A 19,636-nucleotide genomic window follows, 5' to 3' on the forward strand; every position below is an offset into this window, starting at 1 on the left:
ATGCTCCTCAGAACGAAGAGTCTCTGCATGAACCCTTTGGTCCCTGGAGTCTCGTCCTCTTCTTCCCCCGGACGAGACTGTGGCGGAACGGCAACGTCAGGGCCGCCGCCTATCGACCTCATCTCACCAGGATCTCCTACGCCGGGTGGCCTTGAACATAAACTTACCGGCAGAGGAAGTTCCTGAGGTAGATGACCCAGTGGTCAGTATCCTTTCGGCGGAGGCACCGACCAGGGTGGCGCTCCCCTTTATTCGTTCCATTCAGGCACGAGCCGACACCATCTGGCAGACCCCGGCTTCGATTCCACCTACAGCGAAAGGGGTGAAACGAAAATATATGGTGCTGTCAAAGGGATATGAATACCTTTATGTCCACCCTCCGCCTTGCTCGTTGGTGGTCCAATCCGTAAATGAGCGAGAGGGGCATGGCCAGCAAGCTCCTGCGCCCAAATCCCGGGAGGCCAGGCGGATGGACCTATTGGGCAGGAAAATCTACTCAGCAGGAGGCCTCCAGCTCCAGGTTGCGAATCAACAGGCCCTCCTGAGCCGTTATAGTTTCAATACCTGGGAGGCAGTGGGGAAGTTTGTAGAGCTAGTCCCGCAGGACTCCCGCCAAGAGTTCTCCGCTCTCCTGGCGGAGAGGAAAAAAGTTGCGAGGACCTCCCTTCAGGCCTCGTTGGACGCCGCAGACTCGGCGGCTAGAACTCTTGCCTCGGGGGTAGCTATGAGGCGTATTTCATGGCTGCAAGTGTCCGGTCTGCCGCCGGAGCTGCAGTGCACGATACAGGACCTGCCCTTTGACTGTGAGGGACTCTTCTCACAGAAAACGGACCCTCAACTCCAGAGTCTCAAAGACAATCGTGTGATAATGCGTTCGCTGGGAATGCACACACCGCAGACTCAGAGAAGACCCTTCCATTCCCAGCCCCAACGGTCCTACCCCCCACCTCGGCCAAGGCAGGACTTCTCCAGAAGGAGAGCCCGGACCTCTCGTAGGCGCCAGTCTGGCCCTCAAGGGGGTAACAATTCCGGTCCCGCGAAACCACCAGCGGGACCAAAGCCTAACTTTTGAAGGTGCGCTCAAGAGCACCGTACCAATTTCCTCCAGCGATCCCGCTCACTTCGCCAGTCGCCTTGCCGCTTTCTTCCCTGCTTGGTCCCAGCTGACATCAGACTGCTGGGTCCTCAGCACGGTGGAAGGTGGCTACCGTCTTCAGTTTATTTCGACCCCACCTTCCCTCCCACCCTCCCTCCTCGTCCCTCTTCAGGGACCCCTCTCACGAGCAACTCCTCATACAGGAAGTCTCCAAGCTCCTAACGTTGGGAGCAATAGAGGATGTTCCAGAGCACTTAAGAGGCAGAGGGTTCTATTCCAGATACTTCCTAATTCCCAAGGCGAAAGGCGGCCTCCGGCCCATACTGGATCTGCAAGCTCTGAACAAGTACATCAAGAAACTCAAGTTCCGCATGGTGTCCCTGGGAAACATCATTCCTTCCCTCGATCTCGGAGATTGGTACGCTGCTCTCGACATGAAGGACGCTTATTTTCATATAGCGATTTACCCACCGCCCAGGAGGTTTCTTCGCTTCGTGCTGAACCGTCATCACTACTAATTTGCGGTTCTTCCCTTCGGCCTCTCCTCGGCCCCCCGAGTTTTTACGAAGTGTATGGCGGTAGTAGCTGCATACCTCCGTCGTCGTCGTATTCATGTTTTCCCATACCTCGACGACTGGTTGATTCGAGGGTCTTCTGAGAACCAAGTGACCGCGAACGTAGACTTCATCAAAGATCTGTTTTCTCGTCTATGTTTAATCATCAATCTAGACAAATCCATTCTGCGCCCTACGCAGAACATAGAATTCATAGTGGCACTGCTGGACTCCAATCGAGCAACAGCCAGCTTGCCTCCTCAGAGGTTCCGGTCTATAGTTATCCTCATTCAAAGGCTCCAAGCCTTCCCCACAACCTCTGTCCGCACCGCACTCGCTCTCCTCGGTCACATGGCTGCGGGCACTTTCGTGACAAAGCACGCGAGACTACGCATGCGTTCTCTGCAACTCTGGCTCTCCTCGGTCTATCAGCCGCGCAGGGATGCCCTGGACATGATAATCACAATACCGTCGCACGTGCTGGGATCCCTCAACTGATGGCTGGACCCTGCCCTGGTGTGTGCCGGTCGACCGTTCCATCCATCTCAACCCTCGCTGTCCCTAACAACGGACGCTTCCTCTCTGGGGTGGGGCGCACACCTGGGCCATCTGCGTACCCAAGGTCTTTGGTCCTTGCCGGAACTCCACCTCCACATCAATGTCCGCGAACTCAGGGCGGTCCGGTTGGCATGCCAGGCCTTTCGCCAACAGCTGCAGGGCCGTTGTGTTGCCATTTTTACGAACAACACACCGGCCATGTATTACATAAACAAACAAGGAGGAACACAATCTTCTCCTCTTTGCCAAGAGGCAATGCAACTGTGGGACTTTTGTATAGCCCAGTCAATAGACTTGATAGCGTCCTTCCTCCCGGGGGTCCGGAACACTCTAGCGGACCGCCTGAGCCGGTTGTTCCTGACATACGAATGGTCCATCCGCCCGGACATCCTACTTTCTGTTTTCCGGAAGTGGGGCTTTCCCCAGATAGACCTATTCACCTCCAAGGAGAACAGGAAGTGTCAGTGTTTCTGCTCCCTGCAGGGTCGCTCCCCGGGCTCTCTCTCGGACGCTTTCCTCATTCCCTGGAAAGGGTGTCTCCTTTTATGCCTTTCCACCCTTTCCCTTAGTCCACAGGGTCCTGCTCAAGCTATGCAGGGACAAGGCCAAGCTGATCCTGATCGCTCCGGCATGGCCGAGGCAGCATTGGTACTCCATGCTGCTCGACCTGTCCCTAGCGACTCCGATACCACTGCCCCTCTACCCGGACCTTATAACGCAGGACTTCGGCAGGCTTCAGCACCCGGACCTCCGTCCCTGCACCTGACGGCGTGGCTTCTGTCTGGTTAAACGAGTCTGAGCGCCAGTGCTCCAGCCAGGTTCAGCAGGTCCTTTTGGTAGTAGGAAACCCTCTACGCGGGCACTTATCTCGCTAAGTGGAAGCGGTTCTCTTACTGGTGTACGCAGCGTTCCTGGTCCCTAACACCGTTCCAGTCCCTGTTGTCCTGGACTATTTGTTGTATCTCAAGGGCCAAGGCCTAGCCCTCTCTTCAATTAGGGTCCATCTGGCCGCAATCTCCACCTTCCATCCTGGAGAGTCCGGCACTTCCACCTTTTCTCACCCAATAGTTTCCAGATTCCTTAAGGGATTGGAGAGACTCTACCCTCCGGTTAAGCCTCCTTCCCCTACATGGGATCTCAACCTGGTGCTGTTAGGCTCATGGCCCCACCTTTTGAGCCGTTAGCCACCTGCTCCTTACTCTACCTGTCTTGGAAGACGGCCTTCCTGGTAGCCATCACCTCGGCCAGACGGGTATCTGAGCTCCGTGCGTTGGTAGTAGACCCACCTTACACCATCTTTCACAAAGAAAAGTGCAGCTTTACGACCACACCCAGCCTTCCTTCCGAAGGTGGTCTCTGCCTTTCATATTAACCAAGACATTTTTCTACCGGTCTTCTTCCCGAAGCCGCACGCATCCCGCCGGGGACCAGCAGCTACACACCCTGATGTCTGCCGGGCTCTTGCATTCTACATCAGCAGGACTAAAGCCTTCAGACGCTCGCCCAGTTATTCATAGCAGTGGCGGAGCGTATGAAAGGTCTCCCTGTAACTTCCCAGCGGATTTCATCATGGGTGACGTCCTGTATCCGGGATGTGCTATGACTTAGCTCACGTCCAATTGGCCAACTCACCGCCCATTCTACTCGGGCTCAAGCCTCGTCTGCTGCTTTCCTGGCGCAGGTCCCCATCCAAGACATATGCCGGGCGGCTACCTGTCGTCAGGATCACCTTCACGTCGCACTATGCGCTGGTTGAGCAATCTAGAGACGATGCCGCTTCGGCTCAGCGGTCTTACTTTCACAACGTCTCACTCCGACCCCACCGCCTAGGTAAGGCTTGGGAATCACCTACTGGAATGGATATGAGCAAGAACTCGAAGAAGAAAAGATGGTTACTCACCTTAGTAACTGTTGTTCTTCGAGATGTGTTGCTCATATCCATTCCACACCCGCCCTCCTTCCCCACTGTCGGAGTAGCCCGGTAAGAAGGAACTGAGGAGCGGTCGGGCCGGCAAGGGTATATATCAGGCGCCATAGCGGCGCCACTCCAGGGGGCGCCCTGCTGGCCCACCGAGTGTTGCTAGGGTAAAAGTCTCCGACGAACGTGCACGCAGCGCGCGCACACCTACTGGAATGGATATGAGCAACACATCTCGAAGAACAACAGTTACTAAGGTGAGTAACCATCTTGTCTCAATATACCAATTACAATTTGAACTGTTGGTGTAAAAAAGTGGTTACATACCTATTGTGCACAAAGTTTTAAAATTAAAACATTTTCAGGAAGTCTTTCACTAGCTTACACATTTCAGTGGACTTTTCATGCCCTTTATGACCCATTCAATGAAGATACATATTTGAGTGTTAAAAATCTTCCTCTGAAAGGATGTCTTGTTTCCTTAAATTCACACTTTTGAAAAGTAAATAGAACTTGTTTTGAAATCCAACTCTTGCCCCCCCCCCCCCGCCCCCTTAAATGGAAAAAAAGTGCCTGCCGTTTAGTTAGGCGGTTGTCTACACAGTCAGCGTTGATGGGGTCAGCAGCTAAACTGCCTGAAAACAAGCTTCCAGTGCCAGCAGCAACCCTAAAGGAACCTCAAGGAGGGAAGAATGCATCTCTAAGTCGTTACTAGCCAGGTCAGAAGGGCAGAGAGCACACTGCTGTTGGGGAGCATTTGGGTTTGGCAGGCATCAGAGCTGACAGTGAGATATCTAACTTTCCCTTTTTTTTAGAGGTGTCAGCTGGCCCGCCCACCACTAAGTAAAATATGTTTTCAATTAATGTGTCATGTTCCATGTTGTACATACAGCAAAACTACAGTAACCAAAAAGGATCACATTCATATCACCATCATGTATACCAGTGGTCCCCAACCTTTTTGTGGTCAGTAGCACATTCATGTTTTCAGAAGAGTGTGGCAGGCGCCAACAATTTTACAAGGCTTATTTTGTATTTGTACATGAAATAATACAAAAAAAATATTTAATATTACATAATATATGAATCAAGAGAGAAGCCGGAGAAAAGCCGCAAGGACAGAGAACACTGGTGCCCGCAGCCCTGGGGTACTCTGTCCCCAGCTGTTGCGGGGCCCCAGATTCTTTTCTCTGCTGGGCACTTAGGTGGGCCCCACACCTGCTGGGGACCGAGAACACCAGCGCCAGAGTTCTCTGTTCCTGGCAGGTGTGGGGCCACGGCTTCTCTCCTCTGGCAGGCTTGGGGCCACAGCTTCTCTCCGGCTTAAGCCGCAGCCCTGCACCTGCCAGGGACCGAAAACACCGGTGCCCGCAGCCCCCGAGTTCTCTGTCCCTGGCAGGCGTGGGGCCTCAGCTTCTCTCTCCTGCTGGGACCTAGGCAGGCCCCGCACCTGCCAGGAACAGAGAACACCACACCCGCAACCTGAGGTCTCCTCTGCTTTGCACTAGGCGGGCACATATAAATGCCTGGGCGGGTGCCGCGTTGAGGACCACTGACGTATACGTTAGATTGAAGATTTTTGCCTCTCTACTCTTGAAAGTTAATTTGGATTAAGAAGAGTCCACATATGGAGTTATTCCTGAATAGCTGTTCTGGAGTAATTCCACATATAGACAGTCCCTTAAAAACTGCGTCTGTCTCTATGCACCATTCCACTAGTTGAGATCTACTAAGATACTTTTATAACCCTAAATTCCTGCAGACAGGTCAACTTTTGTGAACGGGCCTCAACCCTGGATTTGGAATTCACTTACCCTGTTGGCCCAAGTGAGCTAGAATTTGTTGGCGTACAGCTTTTGTCAGCGGGAGGTTGCTTGAGTGGGATATCTTATGTTGTGATTTGGGGAACGTAATGGGGTCCACTAGGCCCAGAGGCTCCTGCTGGAGGCCTCAGGGTCCTACCGTACCTCATCCCAGACAGGAGCAGAAGAGAAGTCCTCCAAGCAGCCTAGAGTGGTTGTGGGGAAGCAGCCAGTCAGAGCCCAGCAGACTCGCATGAAAGGAACTGCAGGGCCAGAGTCAGTCTGTTGCTGCCTGGAGCTGTGTTCCTGGCTGGCTGACTGAAGGAGCAGCAGGACCACAGACAGATCAGTTGCTGGCAGGGACTAGGGGAGCAAGAAGGAGCTCCTGGTTGGCTGCTGGGACTGAATAAGGACTGAGCCCAGTGAGGGCTGCAGGAAGACTGTGTGTCCAGGGAGCAAGCCCTGGGGGTATGGCCACATACCAGGCCTGGAACTATGTAAGGACTAAGTCTGGGGAGAACTGCAGAGATACCAACAGATGGGTACAGGGTTAGGCACCTGTTGGACTGTATACCCTGGAACAGGTCTGTTCTGTTTGACATACAGACTGTGTGAGAGAGTTGGCTTCAGGGCTGAGTTGTTGAAAACTGTCCTGAGAAACCACTGACAAAGGTCAGCACAAATTGAGAGTCTGCAGACACACGTACTCAACCAGGAGGCACTCGTGAGAGGTGGGTGCCCATCCCATTGCAGGGAAACTTTGGGAGATTGGTTATAAATGTGTGGCTTTATAACTGATGTACGTGTTCCTATAGGCCAGGAGCATCACAGTTTATAAAACCCGAAACATTAATTCATGGTATGAATATGTAATGTTTTTGGTAAAGTATACAATTCTAAATTTAAAGTGTAATTTTATATGTATATCTGGTACAGATGGATTTAGAAGGTGAATTTTTAAACTTGATGTTTGCTCTACATTTTTGTTGTTTTTTCTAAATATGAAAGTAATCATTTAAATTAATTTCTTATAGGTATGTTCACATACGATGAGTCTACAAAACTGTTTTGGTTTAACCCATCCTCTTTTGAAACTGAGGGTCAGTTTACACTGATTGGCATAGTACTGGGTCTGGCTATTTACAATAACTGTATACTGGATGTACATTTTCCCATGGTTGTCTACAGGAAGCTAATGGGCAAAAAAGGAACTTTCCGTGATCTGGCAGATTCTCACCCTGTAAGTTCATTGTGTACCTTGAATTTATTACTACAGGTTGTTAAAAATGTGTGTTCATTTAATTAAGATTTGATTTCAACACAAGCTTACTGTCAGAATAGGTGAAAGTGAAATCCCCTGTTAGGTTAGTCAAAACATTATAGGGTTATTTGTTAAAATGTGTGGACTGGTACATGATGCTACCACTACATCTAATTTGGAGGAATATGCTTTGGCTAGCAATAGTATGTTGGTCCTATTTCTGCCTCACTGCATGAATGTGGGCAAGTCACTTAACCTTCTGTGCCACAATAAACCAGTCTGTAAAATGAGAATATTATTGACCAATCTTTAGTAAAACACTTTTTAAAAATTCTCATGGAAGTGCTATGCTGTAGTGACTCTATTAAGTGAAAGGCAGTTGTGGCAGATGGAGATTATTCACAAATTCTTGAAGCAATTATGAGTTTTCTCACATGCTTTTTATTGTCTCATCTTAAAAACTATAGAGAGAAAGGGGAGGGGGAGGGTTCTTTTGCTGATGGCTGTAAAATAGCAATAAGCCACAATAAATGTGTGAGAGTTAACAGTTAAAGCACATCTCATGTATTTTGGTCCTCTGCCTTCAACCATCCAAAGTACACCAATAGCTTTCTAACTTGCAACCTAGTGTGTTTTATTGCTGTTAGTATGATTTATTTGAATTAATTTGGGGTATTTTTCCCATTTTTTATTTGTAAGAGCTATGCAATAAATCCTTCCACTATCGCAAATGGTTCAAAGAAAGAAAAGAGAAAGTGAATAGGATAAAGGTTATTATAAATGCCTTTTATTTTACTATATTAGAAAAAATAACTTAATTTTTTATAGATTTCCCGGTCTGTTTAAATTGTTTTTCATGCCAACAGTTTGCCAACTCAGGCCACTCTTTCAGCTGTAGTTTGTGACTTTAAAGTCATTTTTTATTGTAATAACAAAATTGAGCTGTTTCAGATTCTCAGGTTAGTTTTATTTTTAGTAACAAGTGAATTCAAACTTGTCAAGAGGCTACAAAATGTGGAGCGACCAGTCTCATTTTTGTGGGAAGAGAATGGGTGGATTTAAAAGTTCAGTTTACCTCTTACCTCCATTCCTCTTCCACAGTTGTCTTACTCTGCCACCTCTACTTTAAAATCACCCTTCATAGACTCCATTAAACAGACCAAGTTATTTAAATGCTGATTGAGAGTCTTAAAACTGTATAAAATTCAAAGTAGTCAGGCCACATAAGGCATTGTTGAGTACCACGGCCAGAATTCAGAGGGCAAGAGAGCCAGATCTTGTTTAAAAAGTAGTGGTTCCTAAATCGGTGTTTACTAACATGGACCTTTGAAGTGTTTGTGGAGCATAGGAGGAAGACAACTGGTGAGAGGATGAGGATTGCAGCCAAAACTTACAAGAAGTATATGGGGAAAGTTCACTATACTTTCTCTAATTAAAAAGTACTCTGACTTTCTCTGACCTTCAGTTTGCATCCCTGAGCAGCTCATACCTCTGTCCCCTAGTGGGAGCCCTTAAACTGCTGCTGCCTGCACATCATCTGCTGCTTCTGGGCAGTATTACTAGGGGACTCCTCAGAGGTGTGGGGCTTATTACTGCTGGAGTACAGGGACTCAGAGGGCTCCCTAAACCCCTTCAAACAACTTGCATTCATTTTTTAAAATTCCACCTGTACTGCAAAGTTACTGACCCTAACTTGTGCTTATTTTTCAAAGTGAGGGTCAAATATTTAGCAACACTTTAACTTCCTTCTCTTCACATTATGTGCACAAATATTTTCCTGGCATTTCTGGTGATTATGTCCCAATCATGAACAATTGGGATTTGGTACAAAGTTGTGACCTCACCCAAAAGATATAGCTGACCAATCCAAGTATGTTTTTGGACAGTCAGTATCTAAAGCCGTACTCTGATTAACATTGGTGATATATAGTGGAACTTATATTTTACAACTCTATCATCAAATGTTTTTATTTTATTAGGTTCTTTATCAGAGTTTAAGAGACTTGTTACAGTATGAGGGAAGTGTAGAAGATGATATGATGATAACTTTCCAAATATCTCATACGGATCTCTTCGGCAATCCAATGATGCATGATTTAAAGGAAAATGGAGATAAAATCCCTATTACAAATGAAAACAGAAAGGTAATTCACATGGCACTCTAACGGTGGAATGATCTTTGTCATTACTATGTATCTCAGAATTTCAGGCATGTAACTAAAACATTAATTTCAGCTAGCGATAAAGAAATAGTTAAATTTAAAATTCTAATAGTCCAATTTGGTTAAAAAGCAGAAGAAAACACTTTTTCTATAATTCTCTTGCATGTATGACTTCGAGAACACCAGTTGAAGATACATTTGCTGTAACATACATGTTTATGTATAACAAGTCAGAAGTATTTGACTCCTTTTTAATGTTTGCTGTTTACAAGCAACTGTTAACAGAATCCTGAATAGATATTTAAGTTTATAGCCAGTTTACTCATCAGGAGGAGTGAGAGAACTTGTTCACCTTAGCCTCTAATGATAGAACAAGAAGCAATGGGCTTAAACTGCAGCAAGGGAGATTTAGGTTGGACATTAGGAAAAAGTTCCTAACTGTCAGGGTAGTTAAACACTGGAATAAATTGCCTAGGGAGGTTGTGGAATCTCCATCTCTGGAGATATTTAAGAGTAGGTTAGATAAATGTCTATCAGGGATGGTCTAGACAGTATTTGGTCCTTCCATGAGGACAGGGAACTGGACTCGATGACCTCTCGAGGTCCCTTCCAGTCCTAGAGTCTACAGTCTAAGTTATGTATATGCAGATTGCTGAGTAAACTGGCTATAAAACTAGTAAATTGAAATATGCGTACCAGACCTCACATTGTCTATCTCCCCAAACACACTTTGGACTCAGCATCGGAACATAATCTTATAGGAAAATGTGACAGACCGAAAGATCATCTACTGTCTCCTTTAGTTGTAACTTGCTGCTGAATAGGCTTAGGTTTAATACAAATATAGACTACACAAAATTTTGATACATGTAGAAGTAAGCTTTTGTGTTAGGTTTTGAATCCTACCATTGTTTGTGATGGCGTCAACTTTATTTACTACTGGCTGTGTCCTACCAGAGTCCTCGAGATTGGTGGATGTTTGTGTGGGAGAAAGAGAAATTTTCCTTGCCCATAAACTTGGTTTCTCAAATGAAGTTGTCCACCAACTGGGAGGAATCCACCTGGACTATTTTCTGTGTGCATGTGGATAATTTCTGTTTAAAAATTTCAGTACATGTGAAGTTGACAGAAGTGTCCAGTCATAGCTCAGCTGCCTCTGAAATTGGGGGGAGGGATAGCTCAGTGGTTTGAGCATTGGCCTGCTAAACCCAGGGTTGTGAGTTCAAGCCTTGAGGGGGCCATTTAGGGATCTGGGACAAAAATCTGTGTGGGGATTGGCCCTGCTTTGAGCAGCAGGTTGGACTAGATGACTTCCTGAGGTCCCTTCAACCCTGATATTCTATGATTGATTGTAGGTGGGCAAAGTCCAGTGGTACACTCTGGCTTGGTTCCAGTTATGAGAAAACAAATTTATACAAATGCCATGAAATACTTGCTTTCCCTAATTAAAACATCAGACCAAAATGTCTTGTTTGAGTGTATCTTGTTTTTTGAAGGGTTGGGTTTGGCTTTTAACTATTAAATAAGTTTTGGGGTTGTTTTCTTACAGGAATTTGTCAATCTGTATGCAGACTACATTCTCAACAAATCAGTAGAAAAGCAGTTCAAAGCCTTTCGGAGAGGATTCCATATGGTGACCAATGAGTCTCCACTGAAATATTTATTTAGACCAGAGGAAATTGAATTACTTATTTGTGGAAGTAGGGTAAGAAATCTGGAATGTGCAACAAAACAAATTGCTAGTTTTCTTATCCCAAAGATACCATTATGGGTGGTGATAAAATGTCTTACATTTACAGAATCTAGACTTTCAAGCACTAGAAGAAACTACAGAATATGATGGTGGCTATAGCAGAGACTCTCTTATTATTAGGTAAGTTCTTTAACTTTTCAAGGGATGTACAAGCAAACTGTATTTTACTAAATTTGTGATGAAGAGGCAGCATCTGTGAGGTTTGTGGTTTTGAAGTACACACTGAAGTCCAGCAAGAGCTAAATATCATCATTTATTATTGGTAGTGCATTATCTATCAGTTCACTGTGAGTATTTGAATCAAGTCAGCAAATGATAAGATGCTTAATGTGCTGTTATAAAATAAACTCTTTAAACAAATGAAAAGTTATCAAAAGCTGTTGAAGAAACTGAAGGGTTAAAAATGATGGTTACTTTGCACTTGCTCTTTTTTCCTTGTGTGCTTTCTTGTTGAGAGATGGAAGGGACTCATTAGGTAACCCCCAACTGGGCGGGATTATTTCTTACACTATGCTACCTATTTGCCTAGTTTAGTAAAATACGTTTCTAAGAAATGACCTGGATTACTCCCACATATGGGAAAGGAAATTCCACATCTTGTTGCTTGCAGAATTTCCAATTAATTGTTCTCTTAGTGTGAGAGAATCTGTAGGAGCCATGCTGATAAAGTTCCCCTGTAATTTACTACTCAACCCTTCAAGGGAGAAGTTCCTTAGTACACAGCAAGGGAAGCAGGTAGATTAATGTTCAGAGTCCTTTGGGGTTGCCCTTAGGGGATGTGTGCTCAACTACATCCTTCTCACTCACAGAGCCCATGTTGCACAGAAGGTTTTCTGTGGGGTAAAAAGTGGAATAATGCTATGGAGAGTTTTCCTATCCTCCTCTGGGAGAGGATGGTATAGTTCTTGTCATCTTTGGCTGTCTGCTTCTCCTCCAGGCCATGGTTGTCTTTCTCTTCTAATCCCTCTTCAGTCTGTCTACATCATTCTAATATTGAGGTTCCCAGTTCTGAATGAAATAGTCTGTGTGTAGTCTCTCTTATAAGTCTAGAATATATTCAAATGATCTTCAGGACCATGAAATAAGAGATGGCGATGATTCTTGCTCAATGATGATTTATCCTAACAGGATTTTGTGATGGGTGGAAGTGTCATAATTTGTTCTGATGGGCCATTAGTGAGTACATTATCACATATAATCGAAACAAAAGGCCTTGCCATATGTCAAGAATGAGGATGTGCAAAATATTGTATTTACCATAGTTACGATTATAGAAAAACATAGGGGCTGCAAAAACTCCTGCTCTGATTATTTTACATATAATCAGGCTGACACTTTTTTGATAAATTACTATTTTTATTCCTCTGATATTGTAGAAGCCACCTTTTCTGATCTTTATTTTCACCTCTGCTTTGATCTTAACTCACAGCTGGTAATTGTCACATGACTTGAACTATTTAGTCAAACTAATATTGATGTGTTTGGTAATACGATACGAGGAAGAGAGAGAGAAGATTATCAGAGAATAGACAATGCATTGCAATAAGGATAATTTAAAAATATAGAAAATACGAACAGTATAGAAAACAAATGGACAGCTTCTGCAAATGATTTGCTAATTTTAGAGTAGTCTGAAACAGTTTTAAAAAGTTAACACTTTAACCTTCAAGGATTTTGAAATACTTCAGATGTAGCTTCAAAACTTCAGTGGTTAGCAAATGTTTGAATGCAATTTTGTTCAACTCCTGTATGCTCGGTTTGTATGCTGATATGTTAAGAGGATCAAATATGGTTCCATATTTGATGATGTGTCAATTAACAGCTGCAAATTGCATAATTCTGGTAGTTGGGAAAGTTACATACAAGTAGGGGGGAGGTCTTGTTTGTCTCAAATATTCTTAACAATATTTTTCTCTTGCTTTCTCAACTTTTTGTTTTTAATTTCCCCTCAATAGGGAATTCTGGGAAATAGTCCATTCATTTACAGATGAGCAGAAAAGACTATTTTTGCAGTTTACAACAGGCACGGACAGAGCACCTGTGGGAGGGCTTGGAAAATTAAAGATGATTATAGCCAAAAATGGCCCAGACACAGAGAGGTAAAATATTGACCTTCTGTTTGGTAAAAATTTTATTTTGACTTCCTAAAAATTAACATGAATTCTGCAAAGTGAAAATACCGGCAGCCAAACCTTAACATTAAGGGTTTTTAATAGCATTTTAATAATATTTTATAACACTGTGACCTCAAGGTTACGTGAAAACAATTGGTATAAATTGTAAAGCAGAACTGAAGTATTGTTCTTGCATATGTAAGCAGATGAAATAGCAGGGTATTTCTCAAAGATGATGATGCTTATGTGCATGCGCTGTGCATTCTGATGACTGAATTCTTCCTTTTCTGTTTTTCCTCAGATTGCCTACATCTCACACATGCTTTAATGTCCTTTTGCTTCCGGAATACTCAAACAAAGAAAAGCTTAAAGAGAGATTGTTGAAGGCCATCACATATGCCAAAGGATTTGGCATGCTGTAATAAATAAATAAATATAACAAAAGGGATTAAAATTGGTGGTGGTGATGTCCCTGTCCAAAAAAGGCCATAAGATAGTGAGCTACAGTAGTCACCTGTGTTTGTGCCTCCCTTCTTTACTGGGGACACTGGGCTGGAACAGCAGATTTCAGCTGCTTGTATGAACAAATTCTTTATTTTTTCTTTTAGCGTGAAAGTATTACATATTCTTTCACTTGTATGTACAGAGAGGTTTTCCTGAATATTTATTTTAAGGGTTAAATCACTTTTGCTTGTGTTTATTACTGCTTGAAGTTGAGCCTTTTTGAGTATTTACAAGAAAACAAAGTGTACTCTCCCAAGGAAAACATTGCCATCATTTGTAGACCATGTAACCTTCAAGTATGTGCTATATTTTTGTCCCTGTATCTAATCAAATCAGGAACTGTACTTTTTTGAAGAGTTTGCTTTTGAAACTTGAAGTCTTGGAAAACAGTGTGATGCAATTACTGCTGTTCTAGCCCCCAAAGAGTTTCTGTTCAAAATCATAATCAATAAAGATGGAAGGGAGAACTTGGAATGTTAAACTGCAGCCTTGAGAACTTTACTTTAGCCACAGCACAACAATTAAAACTCATTTCACTATGTGTTGTCTTCACATGTCTTGTAATATATTGTCTTTTAATTAGCAAAACATATTTCTTAGTCTATGAAAGGGTAGGCGTTTTAGTTACGTTGTTTAAAAAAAAAAGTTTACTGGGGAAAGTGCATTTTCAGCCAAATAGCTTTAGACTAGAGAGTGAAGTTTGTTTGAAAAAAGGATAGGAAGTTGCTATATTATAAACAAAAAGCATGTGGAAGTGCACTTAAAATTTTTGAAGTTTTATTATTAATTGCCTATTACATTGACATTTTAAAGAGACAATCCAAAGTCTTCCCTACATGTTATGTCATCATCCTTATTTAGTGAACTGTTGTTCCCTTATCAAGGCACATGATCAGTGTTGCAACATAATCAAAAGGGATGGCTACTGTACGGTATAGTTTTCATCTGACAATAGACAGAAATTGAAAATGATTAAAACAAACTTTTAAGGCTTACTTTATATTGTTTATTCCCAACTATTTAATATGCTGTGAGAAAGGAAATACTAAGATTACTTTCATCTGCTACATAAAATATACAATAGAGTTTGAATTTAAATCTACAAATCATATCAGAAGTAAATCCTTTACCTTTCGTAATCTGTATATGTAATGTTAACTTCTCCTGTTGCAATGTAAAATAAAGGGATTATGCATTTTTAACTAAGAGGACATAATTGGCATATCTCGTTTCACTGCAAGCAACAGCTGATGTGCAGAGCTGAGCTTGTGCCTTGACAGTTGCTATAACTGACTACTACAGATCAAATCCATTTGATGATTTGTGTGAAATTGGCATTAAAAGGCAGTTTTGAAATCATTGGAGGGAGAAAAGATGTCTTTTCAGGATTATTTTAATAAATTCTTTCTAGTAATAGAAACAGACAAATGTTATGTAACTATAATGCTGAATAAAACAGTGACGTTTTTCACCATGGTTCAGTGAAAAAGAAGACAGTGATTTCCTTACTTCTATAAGTTAACATGGAGCATCATTAAACTATTTATTTTGAAACCTTTAAAATATATTATATGTTGAGGATGAGACAAACATTAAGCTCTCCAGAAATGACATAACGCAGTGTTGTCAACCCTAAGTGTTCAAAAATCATGAGTCAGGCCCCAAACCATCAAGATTGCCTTAAAAATTGATCTTTTTTTAAATGAGATTTGAAAAAATTGATTCTTTTTATCTGGTTTTGAGCCTTTAGGGTGTACTTAGAATACATTTTCGAGGTTTTCTCTACCACCATGTGGCTGGAAACTGTTTTTGTTTAAATGAAAGTGAGATTCTCACCTAATCACATCTGCAGAAGCCAGGGCTTTTAAAAAAAAAAAGAAAATCAACTATTGCAAATTTCTCACCACAACACTGCCTTACTGAATTATTTGGGCACCTCGCCATCTTCCTGTGCTTTAGATGGTGAGCATAGACGCTGTTCATGATTGCCTTGCTGCAGTTTGTGAGTATGAAAAATTCTTGGTACCACATGTTTGTTGTAGAGCTGTTCAAATCATATCCCTTTAATGTGATTTGTCCAGGAAATGTTCTGAATGATATTTATGTCCGTTTCTCTCTGTGTAAGATTTGTGGTGATGGTTATTTTTATATAGCTCCAAAAGTGCCAGGCATTTCACAGTCAGGTAAAAATACACGGTTCTTGCTCTGAATTGATTACATTCTAAATGGATGAGAACTTTATACTACAGAAGAAAAAGTAACATTAAAATAATGTATAATTGTAGTAGCTTTCAAAAAGCATGAATTGCTTTTGAGGGGGCATTACCAGATATATATGAACTTCGTAGAATTACTGGACTTCTCATTTAAAGATACTATGTTAAAGATACCACCTATACCGGATCCTTCGGTCTGAGTTTTATCTCTTAGCACAGCACTGGTGGAATTCTCTAAATATAAAGGCTTTTTTACCCTTGAGGAGTAGAAGTAGCGGTAGTAAGCCGGAACCCTTACTGGCAGCTCCCCACCGTAAATACTTCCCTAAAACGTTCCATTCAGTTTCATTTACTGACCTTATCAAGAAGAAAGCATTTCCCTCAGAGGACTGACTTTTCTGTCTTCAGCTATTCAGGATTTCAGGAACACTGACTGAATATCCTTCACCATTAATTAACTCCTAGGCTGGTCTGGTACAATAAAGACTTACAAAATTTAGCTTGGGAACTTGGGTACACGTGTGCAGCACTTTGATGCCTGTTCCTAGGCATTTTAGCGCACACCTTTTTTTTTCCCTCCAGGGTGAAGGTGTGGGGGGCATTTTGGAATCTCTTCTTTTTTTGCCAGCACCTTGGTGTTTTTACTAGATTCACAGAGCTCTACCATTGCCATTGTCCTTGGCACACTGACACCATAATATCCTAGGCAATTGAACACCTTACACTGAGACACCTGTCCTGGTTCAGTGCCTTGCTTGGTGCTCATCAATTATTTGGTTCAACATCCAGCACTTCCTTCAGTGCCAGGTATCTATGGGCCATTGATTTCAGGCATGGCACTGAGAGAGGAAAGAAGGTTGCTCAGGTGCTTCAAACATTTGCCAAGTGGGCACTCAACATTTGGGAACATAGAGCCCTAACTGTGACGGGTTTTTACCAGCACGCACAGGTAGGGACACACCCAGCTGCAGTTACATACGGATGCTGTGCTCAGCTGTGGATGGAAAGGCTTCACCTAAGGGACTTCCCAGCTACTCAGGTACACACACCTCTCGGGGGTATAATATAAACCCAAAATTTATACTATCTTGCACTGCACAGCATAAGCTCATGAAGTTCACCCCCCTCCCTCAGTGTGGAGAGAAAATATACAACAGCTTTCTGCCGTGAGTTATGATTTTCACACACTGGTTTTAAACAAAGCAAAAACAAGTTATTAACTACAAAAGCTTGGTTTTAAGTGATTATAAGGGATAGCAAACATCAGAGCAGATTACCTAGCAAATGAACAAAACTTGCAAACTAAGCTTAATATACTAAAGAGATTGGATTTGAATAGCAAATTCTCATACTAAATGATTATAAAGCAGGCTCTTAAGGGGCAAGCTGCACTGGCTTGCAGCTTAGAAACCCCAGTTCCATTCACAGGCTAAAAATCCCTTTAACCTGGATCCAGGACTCCCCCACCCCCCCAGTTCAATCTTTGTTCCTCAGGTGTTTCCAGGAGTCATCTTGGGCAGGCAAGTCAGTGAAGAACCATGAGGTGGTCATTCCCTTGTCTGCTATAGCTTTTGTGTATGACAGGAACCATTTGTCTCAAAACTTGGTTCCCACACCAGTCAATGGAAAAACACTGGTATTCCAAGATGGAGTCCAGCACCAGGTGACCTGGTCACATGTCCCTGGCTACAGCAGACAAGTGGAACCTGTTTGTAGCATCCTCAGGAAGGCCCCCAGGTGAGCAATAAACTGCTTCTATGGGCTGTTCTCCCTAATGGTTCATTAATTTGAATGAGACTTTCCCAGCCAGCCATCTACACTGAGAATCTTTTGTCTAGTGGGTGTTCCCCATATGTAAACATGTTTGTAACAGATACATAATCAATATTCACAACTTCAGATACAGAAATGATACATGCATACAAATAGGATAATCATATTCAGTAAATCATACCCTTTCCAATGATACCTCACATGATGTATATTGCATAAAATAATTGTCATACAATAAAATCTATGAAAAATATGGGAGGCAGTGTCACACTGACCTCTACCTCATCACATATACAGAAGGCAGGCACCAAGAGGGCTAGCAGCTCCCTGAGGTACTCCTAACTCAAACCAGCTTGTATTGAAGTTTCCTGACTGCTTCAAAGCAGTGAATACAAAGGAGGAGAGAGATGATATCCATTCCCCATATCACTCTATAGTAAGTGACATGCAGTCATTCCTAGTCCTCTGCAAGGATGCCATGAAGCCCTTAGTGTCAACTTTGAGTCATTCATCTTCTATGAGGTCAGCAGGGCTATGATCTCAGTGCTGCAAGTTTACACATTCTGAGCGCTTCCAACACAAGAAAAGCTTTGGCTTCACCACTGGTGCCTCAGTACTCAGGCCTCTGACACTGCTAATGTTGGTACTTGCAAATATAGAGTATTTGGGGATTCCACAGCTTTGCCAGCTTGCCATTACCAGTGTTCTTCGAGTGCTTTCTCATATCAATTCCAATTAGATGTGTGCGCGCCACGTGCACGCTCGTCAGAAGATTTTTACCCTAGCAAAACTCGGTGGGTCGGCTGGGCGCCCCCTGGAGTGGCGCTGTTATGGCTCTGATATATACCCCTGCCAAACCAATGGCCGTTCAGTTCCTTCTTACCACCTGTGACAGTCGTTGGAACTGTGGCACGCGGCTTTGCTGATCTCCACATCCCTAGCTACTCGTAGTTCTTTACTGTTACTGTGTCTATAGTTCGAGTTCTTGTAGTTTTAGTTAGTATTAGTTAGTTAGTGTATATAGTTTAAGGGGGAATCGGGGATTAGCCCCTTTCCTCCATCCCAGTGCGGGCCCATGCCCAAGGCACTGGGATTCAAACCATGCTCGGCATGCCAAAAGCTGATGCCAATAGGGGATTCCCATGACTCCTGCCTCAAGTGCCTAGGGGAATCCCACCTTGCTGATAAGTGCCGCATCTGCAAGTCCTTTAAACCAAGGATGAAGAAGGAGCGGGACTTTCGATTGAAACAGCTCCTCGTGGAGTCGGCATTTAGTCCTGCAGCGTTGGCACTGAGCACCCAAGAGACTGCTTCGGTAAGGAGCACCCCTTTGGCACTGGACCACTCCGGTACCAAGGAGTCCTGGCACCGACCCTTACCGGCATCGACATCTGCTCGGCACCGCTCCCTGTCCCCAAGACCTGGGAAGCAACACAGTGCCTCAACTTCGGCTCCACGGAAGGAGCGCTCTTCCAAGATGGTTCGTCTGGCACCATCATCTGCCATGGCACCGTCGACTGTGACACCGCAGATTGCGGCTCTGCCAAACTCAGCACCATCAATTCCGATCCCACAAAGGCTGTTGAGTTCGGTGCTCAACAGCTCCCCGGCTCATGCTGTGGTTGAGCTTGCCCTCCCTTCTACGCCGGAGACTTTCTCCACGGCAAGGGAGCTCATCGCAATGACGGAGTCAACATGGCCTCAACCCCCGGCACCGCCAGTGTAGGTCATGTAATCCATCGGCAAGCCCGGCCATGGTAAGGCCTCCTTCTGTTGGTCCCCCAGAGAGACATCATTCAAGATCCTGGTCTCGCAGACGCTCTCGATCGCGCCGTTCCCGCTCCCGGCACCGCTCTCCATCATGGTACCGATCACACTCGCGGCACCTTTCAACATCTCATTCGCCGGACAGATACTCCTGGTAC

At 43.9% G+C, this 19,636-nt stretch overlaps 1 protein-coding gene across 7 annotated transcripts in view; it reads left to right on the forward strand.

The window, feature by feature from the left end:
- Window positions 1–15,198, forward strand: part of UBE3A (ubiquitin protein ligase E3A) — a 95,859-nt gene extending 80,661 nt beyond the window's left edge. For 6 of the 7 annotated variants that reach the window (XM_032805581.2, XM_032805584.2, XM_032805582.2 and 3 more), the window contains 6 exons: window positions 6,963–7,168; window positions 9,169–9,333; window positions 10,901–11,056; window positions 11,151–11,224; window positions 13,060–13,203; window positions 13,520–15,198. In XM_032805581.2, coding sequence (XP_032661472.1) covers window positions 6,963–7,168; window positions 9,169–9,333; window positions 10,901–11,056; window positions 11,151–11,224; window positions 13,060–13,203; window positions 13,520–13,640 — 866 coding nt within the window. In that variant the 3' untranslated portion in view covers window positions 13,641–15,198. The remainder of the gene's footprint in view (window positions 1–6,962; window positions 7,169–9,168; window positions 9,334–10,900; window positions 11,057–11,150; window positions 11,225–13,059; window positions 13,204–13,519) is intronic. The other variant, XM_032805590.2, reaches the window with a different exon arrangement.
- Window positions 15,199–19,636: the final 4,438 nt, after the last annotated feature.

The sequence above is a fragment of the Chelonoidis abingdonii genome, chromosome 1, assembly GCF_003597395.2.
Source record: "Chelonoidis abingdonii isolate Lonesome George chromosome 1, CheloAbing_2.0, whole genome shotgun sequence".
Taxonomy (NCBI): Eukaryota; Metazoa; Chordata; order Testudines; family Testudinidae; genus Chelonoidis; species Chelonoidis abingdonii.